The sequence below is a fragment of the Dama dama genome, chromosome 29 (assembly GCF_033118175.1).
Source record: "Dama dama isolate Ldn47 chromosome 29, ASM3311817v1, whole genome shotgun sequence".
Lineage (NCBI taxonomy): Eukaryota > Metazoa > Chordata > Mammalia > Artiodactyla > Cervidae > Dama > Dama dama.
Window position 1 is genome coordinate 33,509,446 of NC_083709.1, and position 12,238 is coordinate 33,521,683.

A 12,238-nucleotide genomic window follows, 5' to 3' on the forward strand; every position below is an offset into this window, starting at 1 on the left:
AGGTTTGTCAGGACCCACCAGAGAATCTGAGAAGTAAGAAAGAAGCCTTCAGAGGGAGCATGGCCCTGCCAACACCTTATTTCAGACTTCTAGACTCCAGAACTGTAAGAGAATACATTTGTGTTGTTTTAAGCCACAATGTTTGTGATAATTTGTTTGGGCAGCCCAAGGAAACTAATGCACCATGTAAATAAACTGGGGACTTCCCTGGTGGCTCAGTGGTAAAGAATCCTCCCACCAGTGCAGGAGATGTGAGAATCCCAGCTTTGATCCCTGGGTTGGGAAGATCCCCTGGAGTAGGAAATGGCAACCTGCTCTAGCATTCTTGCCTGAAAAATTCCAAGAACAGAGGAGCCTGGTGGGCTACATGGTGTCGCAAAGAGGTGGACATGTCTGAACAACTGAACACAGCAGGAATAAACTGGAATGTGAGGGAGGAGACAGAAGGACTCTCTCCTCTCTAAGCAGATTTGTAGCACCAAAGTGGACCAAATAAAACTAAACGATTAAACACAAAACATCTGTGATCTATTAGCCTTCATTATGAACCACAAAAAGAGATTTTTGTGTGTGTGACCCCAGCTGACAGCCAGCATATAAACAGAGACTTCAGTCCTACAACTGTATGGAATTAAATCCCCCAACATCTGAATGAGCAGAAACATACTCTCCCCACAAGCCTCCAAGAAAGGGTCTTTGCTGACACCAGGGGCTTTGCTGACACCAGGGGCTTTGCTGACACCTTGACTTCAGTCCAGTGAGACCATACTGGACTTCTGACCTATAGAACTGTAAAGTAATAAATATATGTTTTTCAAAGACACTAATTTTAAGCTAGTTTGTTATAGCAGCAACAGAAAACCAACTGAGCAGGGATACAGGATGAGGCTAAAAATAGGAAGTTTGGTTGAAAGTCTTAAAGAAGTAATAAGATCTTTAAAGACCTGTCCCCATCCTGTATAGCCAAGAGACAACCCCTCCCGCTTGGCAGAAGACTGAGGTTGACCCATTGAAGAAACTCACCCAGGGTTGTCTGGGATATTGAGCAAAGCCATGGTCAAGTGTGAGCTACCTTAAAGTCAATCAATTGAAAAATGAAACTCCTCCAACCTCTTTTCTTGCTCAGCTCTCATAACGCCAGTCACTAGGAATAAATAGCTGACAGGAGCTTGAGAACTCTTCTATGGAGAAGTGGATCAGCCCAAGTTAAATTATGGAGATCCTGACCCTTGTGCTTCCAGCAATGGAATGGCTGAGTCCCCACTTGATTACCATAGAGTAAAACCCTTGAGCTTTGAATTAGCATTTTAGTGTCTTACTCAGCTATTAATAGATACCAAGCAGACCAGACATTTTACAAAGGCCTGTGAAAAGATAAATAAGCCAGAAAAAATAGCAAAAAGGAACTTGTAGGAAACTGAAACTTCAGGGAGAAGAAGAAAACTTGCAATAAGCATAATAAATATTCTCATTCATTCAAAGATATTTACTGAATGCTTATTATACTGGGCAGTCATTTTTTCTAGATGTTGAACCATAAGCAGTGAACAAAGCAGAAAAAGCCCATGGCTTCATGAAGCATACAGTGCCTCAAAGAGAGAAGAGATGCTCACTGACCTAAGGAATAGAAACAGGAAACTATACATAAAAGAAATGTGCAAAGACCAAAATAGAACTTTTAAAAATTAAAAATTAAATAAGCTGAAACTTTTTAACACTAGAAGGGTTAAATGATAATACCAAGAATCTCTCAAGAGATGGAAAATGGAGGGAAAAAATATCTTCCTTAGAGGATCAAGCTAGCAATTTCAAAATCAGAGATACCAAAAAAGCACAGATAATGAAGAGAAGAAAATTATTTTTTAAGTATACACAAAAGTAATTTCCCAGACATATATGAGTTTCTAAAGCAGAAAAAAAAAAAAAGAATGAAAAAAGATCCACTCCAGGGAACATCATCATGAAGCTTCATAATACTGTGAGAAATGTGAGAAATGGGACGGCTCTAAAATCTTCGCAAAAAAGAAACTAGATCCCATCAAAAAGGACCAGGAATCTGAACAGCATCAGGCTTCTCTACAGCAACAATGAAACATCAAAGACAGGAAAGAAATAGTGCCTTAAAAATTCCAAGAGACAATCATTTCTTACCCAAGAATTTACACAAAGCCAGGCTTTGAACAGAGCATAAGAGGAGGATAAAGACATTTCAGACACACAGGCAAGATTTCTCAAGATTTCTCCCATGTCCCCTTCTGAAGATATGGCAGTCAGAATGCGAGTTGGAAAGGAATTTCCAGACACAAAAGTATTGCAGAAAGGGGTGAGTTTATTAAGAACAAAGAGCACAGATAATGTAGGTGCTGCAAGTATAGCGGGTTGACCACCAGAGAAAGTCGATGGTTCTTACGGGTTGGTTTTTGCAGCCTCAAGACAAAGAAAACTCCTGCTGAAAGGCTGGCTTTAGGTGATTGGCTAAGTTGCTATAGGGTAAGCACTGTGGTGGGCATTTTTTGTCTAAAATGGGATCGAGAAGCCTGCTGGTGATGATCATGGGGGCTTTTGGCAATGGTTACAAAGAGGCTCAGTCAGTTTCGGAGGTGACCTTGGTTCTGGGCTCCGCGTCTGTGGCCTTGGGGCAGGACTCCACAGAAGACACCGGAGGCTGTGCTCCAGTTAGCAGGAAAGTAAAGAAGAAAAGAGGATCGAGGAAACAGGGCTCTCAACACAAAGAGAATTCCCAGGATGATACCCACACAGCAGGTCTGGGCAGCTGGTGGTTCACGTGGCAACAGGAGGGCACAGGGCTCCGGGACTGAGGTCTCCTGAAGGGGAAACCATGAAACTGGCAGATCAACCGAAATTCCCTCCACCTAAAAGTACTGAGGGGCAATGTACAGTTCTATCAGAGAGTTTGAAGTGAATTAGTATACTCTGCAACCCAACTGATGATTATGTTTGCATAATTTAAAATGTGCTCTTTAAAGGATGTGAATATTCATTTATTCAGAATGGCAACATGGCTATATTGAAAGGTTGGGGACAGCGTTCTGTAGAGATGAGGGCTTTGGGGGCCGGGGGTGGTGAATATTGTAAGAGGAAGAAATCTTTTTCTTCCACAATAGGAATTTAATAGCTAACATTCAAATCAGAAAAATCTTGTAATAATAAAATGATCCTACTAACTCAAAAGATTGTGATAAATACCAGGGGGAAAAAAAAAATAAGACAACAAAACCTTTGAAAATGATTCATCACTAGGGACCAGGAAGCAGGAGTTATGAGTCATGTAGAAATATTGGGTTGGCCAAAAAGTTCATTCAGGTTTTGCTATAGGATGTTACGGAAAACCAGATAAATATTTTGGCCAACTTAATCTTTTGAGTATTTAAGGAGTTTATTAGACGTCACCTGTCTTCCATTTTCATCCTGAACAAACTGAGAAATAAGCAAAAAGGATTATCAGGTGGAATAATAGAGAAATGATCACTATTTTTAGCAATAAAGGCTAATTTGGGGAGATGGTGAGCATGAGTACCAAGCAGATTTATGGACTGAGTCCTAGTACTAGATCAGGGGAGGCCTGTTCCCATGATATTAGGACCCCTCCCCACCACACACGTGCATTCATCATATGGAGGGTTTGGGTGCTGCTGAACAGAATAGTTTGAGACCCCTGAGCTGGGAGAAAGACTAGTGACTCATTCATACTACTTGTAAGAAATGACTAAAACAAGTATTTTATCTCAGTATTCAAAACCAAGAATACAGTAGCATATTCCTACTGGCTCAAGGCACACTTCTATTCCAATATTTGAACTTTATATTGGAATTCTGAGTCAGAGACAGGTGAAGAGAGAATGAACTTTAAGGAGGAAAGCAGCAGGAGCACAACTTTTTGAGCTTTTAGAAAGAAGTGCTCCTTGCTTGCCCTCTGGACGGGCTGTCCTGAATCGAGGCCTCTTCCCCAGTGTATCTCCTTTTACCAGTATTATTTATCCTTATTTCCTTGCTGATGTGACTCCGAGAGGCTGAGGAGCACCCTGGAGGTGACTCAGAAGGTCTCTGCAGGAATCAGGAAGACAGCCAGAGTTTTAGACTGCAGGTTGCTTGATGCAACTGATCGATGGCCTGTGCTCCCACCCTCCTCTGAGCCTCAACATCACACCTACCTCAGTGCCCAGGAGCCCTGAGCTGAGATGGTGGTGCAAAGAGAAATTCAATTTTTGTGTTTCCTGAGCATTTAAGCCTAGAAAATATTTCTGTCCCTAATGTAAAAATAACAGGCATTCATCATTTCTCATTTCCTAAATAGATGGAAGAAGAAGAGGAGGAAGAAGAGAAAGAAGAAAGAGCAATGATTTGGGTGTGTTGCTTTAAGTGCTATTGCAGAAACCACTGTCAAAAGCAAAGAAGCCTGTACTGCCTCCCTTAACCCCACAGGTTTTTTTTTTCTGCTTTTATGGTTCTCATTGAACTGGAAGGGGAGAGCCATTGGCCAAAAAATGAGCCAAAGGCAAAGGAAAACAAAGTCGTCTCAGGGTTGGAGACCTGAGAAGAACATTTTTAGAGTACACTGGGCTTTTATTTTGATATTTATTTTGACTTTTAACTATGCAAAATGGATCCTCTTAGAAAATAGATAGTTATGCTAGATTGTAGACCAGCTGGTGGTTAAAAAAAAAAAAAAAAAGGAAAAATCCGCTGGAATCACCTAAGCATGTAATCCCCACAGGAAAAAGGTAGCTTACTGTTACTTAGGCAGGGACCAAAAACTTCAGTCATATATAGTGAGGATTAGCAGAAAGAATGTGGAATTTGGAGCCAATATTGGGTACAAATGAGAACTGCTTAATATTGGCAAGCTACTTAGCCTCACCGAGCCTCAGTTTATTCATCTGTAAAATGGGACTAGTAATAGTGCAAAAACTCATGAGATTGAGAAGAGATAGGTGAAAACTTCTAGTTCATGGTAGGTGCATAATAAATGTTAGTTCTCTCTCTCTCTCTCTTTTTTTTTTTTTTGCTCCATCATGGCAGTCATTAGTGCTGGCCACCAAATCTTACCATTCTTCTCCAAATCACATAAAGCAACTGTACTTTCTTGCTTCCTTGAAGATAGATATGGCAATGCTTTTTGCTTTAGTCAGTGAAGTGAGAGTAGCCTCAATGCATCACTTCCAAACTGAAGCAAGTACAAGGTTTGCCATGTATCTTTTCTTTGTGACAGCAACTGGCAGTGTTCTAGATAGTGACCAACTTGGAAACAGGCATGAGGATGACTCAGCAAAATTCACAGAGCACAGGTAGTGTGAATGAGAAACACAGACCTTTGTTGTCTTAAGTCACTGTGATTTTCTGAGCTCCTTGTTACTGCCGTATAGCCTCTACCCTTCTGATTGGCCCACTCTCCTTAAATGAACTGCATTTGCTGCAACTCATTAATTCATTCCACAGCTATATGCTGAATAGATGTCTAGCACTGTGCTTGATGCTGGAAAATACATGATACTGATTCTTGCCCTCAAGGAGCTCATAATAAGGGGAAAAGAAGGAGGTCATTGTCGGGAGTCTTTTAAAACTATCACCCATCGATTCTAAGGTTTAACAACAGTCAAGGTTGGGAACTATGCTTTTGTGCACATTGAATCCTTCATTTATGTTCTATTGCCTATAGATATTGATAACAGAGAAGCCAGAAATTATAATAGAAAGTAGGAGAAACAGTATCATGTTAGAAGAGAGGGAAAAAAGAGATGGTTAAACTGACAAAGTAAACATAAATACTTCATCTTTACTTTTGTTGCCCACAACTCCCTGGCTCACTCAGTTTTCTTTCACTTTGCCCTTAAGAAAATTTAGTAGAACTTTGTTTTCCTTTAGACTAAATGTCAAGTCAAAAACAATGTAAAGCTGTTTATTATTACTATAACCCTAGAGTCATGTCTTCCTGTAAAAAATTCCAATGATGTGGAACTTCCATGGGGGTCCAGTGGCTAAGACTCTGTGCTCCAGTGCAGGGGGCTTAGGTTCCATCCCCGGGTCAGGAAGATCTCCTGAAGGAGGGCATGACAATCCATTCCAGTATTCTTGCCTGGAGAATCCCATGGACAGAGGAGCCTGGTGGGTTACAGTCCATAGGGTTGCAAAGAGTCAGACAGGACTGAAGGGACTTAGCACACATGCACAATTGGTTACCCTGAAGTCCAATTTGTATGAAAAAGGTAAATTAAATCCATGATTGTTTTCTTTTTTCTAAAACAATTTCAAAATAATGAGTTCATTCCTTCTTACCCATCAACAGTGACCTATAGAGTTACTATAGAATCATTATGAACTTACAGATATAATCATACTTGATACATTTGAAACAATTGCAATTATTATCAATTTTTGGTGCTCAGATTGATCCATCCTTGTCTAAGGGGAGCCTATTTCAGTTGATTCCTTAGTCTTCCTGACATAATCTGGAAGTGATTGATAGCTTCCTTGATTTCTGTAAATATCTACAATTAAAATGATACAATATCTGGGATTTGCTTTAAAATGATGGCATGGAGAAAATGGGTATAAATGAAATATGATTGGCAGTGACTTGATTGTTGTTCAAGGAGGGTGATGGCCCCATTGGAGGTTCATTATACTGTCCTATTTGTAACTGTCTGGAATCTTCCAAAATAACAGGCAAATATTAAAAATTCACACAATGACTTCCAGAATAAGACCTTAAATCCTTAGCAAGATAATAATCTTCAATGCCTGACTTTGCTGGGAGAAAAAGAGATTTCAAATTTCTCAAGGATTCTCTTGACTTATCAGGGACGTGTAGAGGTCTGAGTACAAAGTTTTACCCAAAGTCAAAAGTGGTGCATTTTCCAGACACGACCGAAGTTTCCTCTGGTCCCAGGAAAGCATGAAGAAACCCTAAGTGGAAAATAGGAAGAGGGTGGAGGGTAAGGAGAGCGGGAAAACTTCTGATGAAAGGTTTCTCTTAGTGAGTATCTCTTAGCAGTTCTGGCGGTTATCAAAGGGTCAGGTAAATGGGGCCTCCGCCAGTAGCCGGCCTGTCTCATCTTCGCCCACTCTTCGGCCCAGATTTTGCCTCCAGTTCCCAACAAGCCTGACTCAATTTCTTGTGGTCTAGGGGGTCTTGTTTTCCTGCCAGGGCAGGGAAAAGCTCTGGGCACGAAGTCCAGAGGCCAGCGTATGAACACTGCCTATGACTCAAAATGACAGTCTTGGGTCTCAGCTTCATCAGCCACAAAATTAAAGGTCAGCCTGCAAGACTAATGATCCTTCAGGGTCCCAACCAGCCAAAGCCGAGACTTCAAAAACCCTGGGCCCGGACACACAACCCTGTAGGCCTGTCTGCCTTTTCAGTGATCGTCTTGACCATCATTACACATTACATCGCCTCCTAAAGAAATATGTGACTGCTGGCACTTTCTGCAGATAAATGGAAAGAAGGGGCCTGGCAGAGATGACCCCAAAGTTGGCAATACTTTCAGGTCTAAGGAGTCAGGCGCGTCACCGACCTGTATGATTTCTCCTCTTCGTCCTTGCCCGTCTGCAAATCCTGACCCCTGTCCCCACTGCGGAGAAATCTTCTAAGAGACGGCAGCCGGCGTCGCCTCTGCGCCCAGGAGGCGTGGAGCAGAGGGCGCGGGAGCCGAGCGCGCTGCGGCCACGCTCCCCGCGCAGAGGCGAGAGGGAGGGGCCGGAGGGGGCCCGGCAGCACCAGAGGCGGCGCGCGGGGCTCGCGGCGGCTCAGTCTCCTCCCGAGCCCAGCCCCGGACGGCGAGAGCGGCGGCGAGCGCGAGCCGCAGCCCGGGCCTCGGAGCGAGGAGGCGGAGGGCCGGAGGAGGCGGAGGACCGGAGCGGCGGGCCGCGCTCGGGTCCCCGCCGTGTGCGCGTCTTCCTGGCGGATCCTGGTAAGTGCGGGCGGCCAAACCCAGACCAGCTGCCGGGCTCTGGGGCTGCAGAGGTCGGGGTCCCTGGATCCTGATGGCGTGCATCTGGCGGCAGACTCACAGGTGGCTTCGCGGTGGACGTGGGCGCCCCAGGCCCCGAAAGGAGTTAGCCAACTCTCTCCGCTGCCGGGTGCGGCTTCTGAGCTCCCCCTGCTTCTCCCACCCAAACCGCCCTGCTTCCGGCTCCGGGTAGTGGGGGGCCTGCTGTCGGAGAGGCGCTAAGAGGGGCTCTCCCCTTCACCAGCGATTCTGGGAGATGCCGGCCAAGCCCCATCCCAGCTCCCGGTTTTTTAGTGAGGCGTCTGTCCTTTAGTTTTATTTTCCTGTGAACCCACTAGGGAAAGTTTGGGACCACACAAAGCAAAGTTGGGGCGCGGCTGGGGGTGCACTTGGCTGGCGGAGGCAGCTCGCGTGGAGCGGAGCTGTGGGTTTGCAGGTCGAGTCAGGCTCCGGCTGGAGCCGGTAGCGCACCCTGGGAGTTGTGTCTGTCCGTGCTGTTTGCCCCGGCCCAGCATTGTGACAATCCCCGGAGCGCAGTGAGTCGCTTAATCGTTCACGCTAAGCATAGACATCTGCCAGCCAGCCGGGAATCTGTGCGGGGTTAGGTTTATCTCAGGAGGAACAGCATCTCAGTCTGGGTTGGTTTGGGCTCCCTCTGCAAACCTGAGTTGCAGCTAATCTCAGTGTATAACTGGCGCGTATTTAATTAGCTTGTTTTACACCTGAGATGATCTCAGCGAATGCCTCTAAAATGAAATCGTTGATACAAAAAAAAACCACCCCTCCCAATCAAAACCGTTTTTTAAAGAAATTAAAAAGAGGAATCTTCAGAATGTCAACTGTCATATCTAGGTATTTCACCCTTCTCTGTAGAGGCTGAGAATGAAAACTGCTTGGCTGTCTAACCTACTAGAGGGTCAGTGTCAGGGATATTTTGGGCAGATTTTTGTGGACAGAGGTATTACTGCAACGTGCATATTATTTATGAAATACATATTTGATCTCTTGAAATAGCCTACTTGTTAGGAGTTGTTTGATTTACCAAGTTGTGTATTTTAAATATGACTGAAGGTTTTTTTTTTTTTTTAAAGCTTTACCTGAAAATAATATCTAGATATTTAGGGAAGAAGGTTTGTTCACATCATCAGAACATTCTTTTAAACTTAAAATTTTAAAGGGCTTCTTATCTGTATTTGATATACAGGAGAGGGTTTTCATGAAAAATAAGAGCCTGAGAGTATTAAGTGTCCAGAAAAAGAGTGCTGATCCTCCAGCATTCAGCCCTTTCCAAGTGACAGATTAAATCCGAAAAGTGTGCCTGCAACTGGAATTATATAATTGGACCAAAAGCTAAGGCAATGGTTTGGTTGTCAAATATGTAGATAATTCTAAAGGAAGTGATACCTTTTTGAGCACCGGGATATTATTTGTTACATGGTTTAAGGTGGGATAAACAGAGATTTTCATCTACATCTATAACTTTTTTTTAATTTAACACACACATATATGTAGTCTATGTATTTACCCAAATGTTTGCCTTTGTACGCACATTATAATAAATGCCTAATATGTCATATCCTACTCTTAATGCTTCATATCTTTTAACCCATCCTCAAAGCATTCCTTGGTGGTAGGTGCTGTAATTGTCCTGATTTTTGAAATGGGGAAACTGAAGCATAGAAGAATTAAGGAATTTAACCCAAGGTCACATGGCTGGCTATAGGATAGGATTTTTTTCATAACTGCCAAATTGTTTTGTAAAAAAAAAAAAAAAAAAAGACATGATTTTATGATTCACATATCCTTGTTTTTATTTTTATTCAAGCATAAATGCTGAAAATATTTCCTGTGAAGCCTAAGAATCCCTGATTGTGGAAGCGCCTCACAAGCACTGTTACCTGTAAAGAAAAGAAAAGTATGAAAGAACCATCTGGTTGAGTCTACAAATTTAGAACCATCACATCCACCAGAAGACCCAGGATGGATCTGCACCAAAGCGCCACCATCTCTTTCCTTGAGAAATGGTATTCAGATAAGTCACCGTCTGGCTGCAGGAGACATTATAATGTCAGGAAAAAACTGAAGTTGATTCGAATCCTAGGCCTTTTCCTGGGCCTGGTAGCCATTAGCACTGTCCCGTTTTCAATCCGTGCCTTTTCTGAGACAGAGACCCAGAGCACAGGAGAGGTCGGTGGTGCAAGTGGCCCCGGGGCAGCACACGGTTACCATGAAAGAACTCTCTTAGATTTAAATGACAAGATTCGAGATTATACTCCACAGCCAGCTCTTTCTCAGGAAGGCATATCTGAGAATAGTACAGATCATGCCCAAGGAGACTACCCCAGAGACATCTTTTCCCTCGAGCAACGAAGAAAAGGCGCCATCATTCTCCATGTCATTGGGATGATCTACATGTTCATAGCCTTAGCCATTGTCTGTGATGAGTTCTTTGTTCCCTCATTGACTGTCATCACTGAAAAACTGGGCATCTCTGATGATGTGGCTGGAGCCACTTTTATGGCTGCCGGGGGCTCAGCGCCAGAACTTTTTACGTCTCTCATAGGGGTGTTTATTGCTCACAGCAATGTTGGCATTGGCACAATCGTGGGCTCAGCCGTGTTCAATATCCTCTTTGTCATTGGCATGTGTGCTCTGTTTTCCAGAGAAATCTTAAACCTGACTTGGTGGCCGCTCTTTCGGGATGTGTCCTTCTACATCATTGACTTAATCATGCTGATCATATTTTTCCTGGATAACTTTATCATGTGGTGGGAGAGCTTGCTTCTCTTGACAGCTTACTTTGGCTATGTGGTTTTCATGAAATTCAACGTCCAAGTAGAAAGATGGGTGAAGCAAATGATAAATCGCAACAAAGTCGTCAAGGTGACAGCGCCAGAGGCCCAACCAAAGGTTGGTGGCGGTGTTTGTTTATTTAATGTTCTTCTTGGCCATAGCTCTGAATTCTTAGCTTTTGAGATCTGCCACTTTTTTAATCAGATGGCGTTGGGGGCTGTAATGGATGGCAGGGTACTTTCTGCAGTTCTTTGGTAGCCAGACTAACATCGCAGTGGGAAAAATTTGGGAGAATGTCTACTAAATTCTCAAGCTGTTTGCCTCAGAGTAAAACATTTGTAAATATAGGTTACATAAGCTTCCCAGAGAAGACTCAGCAGTTATTTGTCTCTTATTTTGTGCAAGGAGGCATAGCAATTTTTGGAGCAGTTTTATTTTTATGGGAAAGTACGTGTGTGTGCTTTACACACTGCAGGACTTTTTCTATTTAAATGAACATATGACAGTTATCATGAACCGTCTCTTTAAAGGTGCTTAGCAAAGAAAGTGTGTTTGTGTCACCAAATATGAACCTGTAAGTCAGCAGCCTAGAGCCTTGCACGATTGGTCGTTCACGTGGGTCATGGCCATGCTTCTTGATCCACACAGTGATGCTTCAGACCTCTTGACCAGACCCCAATCAGGATCCATGAGAGTCAGTGGCAAGCCATGCTGCCTGCCTTCTTAGCTCGATGGCCCATTTTGCACACCATGTTAAACATGACCCAAAATATTTTCTAGAGTAGGACTTGAGGGGGTTTTAAAGACAACAGTGGTCATCCTGCCACTTAGGTAGCAAGTAAACTGGTTAAGAACTTAGAAGAAATTGATCTGAAAAAAATATAGGTTAATTTTAAAAAATAATCAGTAATGTTTACTAATGGGAAAATTAGTAAAATTTTGTTAAGTAGAGTGATGCAGTTCTGATTTATATCCTAACACTGGAATGTCGTCTCAGATTGTGATTTTAAACAGAAAACCAAAATACGTATGCAGACTTTTCATTCTGGCATCTGAGGAAATTCTCATGTATGCAGAAAACAGATGTTAAGTGGAGGGTGAGATGTTTTGTCCAGAGTAAAGAAAAAAATGATATTAATTTAGCCTAATCCCTCTATGTTCAAGTTTCATGACCATCTATCATGTTTGTAGCAGCCAGTTAGAAGCAAAGTGCAGCCAGTTTGAAGCAAAGTGCAGACAAAAAAACTACTAGTGATATTTCTATTTATTCCATGCAAAAGATAAATATTCTAGAATGTATTTTTTCTAACCTATCACTCAGTGTATGGTTGTTTGTTAGAAACTGTAGTAAGAAAAAAAAAACCATGGTAAATAATATTCAGATGTGATATTAGTGTGTATCCTTAAGGGCATAAGATAGGGTCATCACTGGAGCCCCCTCCCTGGTCTAATTTTGTAGCCTGAAAGATGATCCC

General features: G+C 42.8%; 1 protein-coding gene across 1 annotated transcript in view; it reads left to right on the forward strand.

Annotated features, from left to right (window-relative positions):
- The first annotated feature begins 7,822 nt into the window (after positions 1-7,822).
- Positions 7,823-12,238, forward strand: part of SLC24A2 (solute carrier family 24 member 2) — a 270,205-nt gene continuing 265,789 nt past the window's right edge. The window contains exons 1-2 of the mRNA XM_061132459.1: positions 7,823-7,931; positions 9,796-10,880. Of these exons, the coding sequence (XP_060988442.1) occupies positions 9,951-10,880 (930 nt within the window). The 5' untranslated portion in view covers positions 7,823-7,931; positions 9,796-9,950. The remainder of the gene's footprint in view (positions 7,932-9,795; positions 10,881-12,238) is intronic.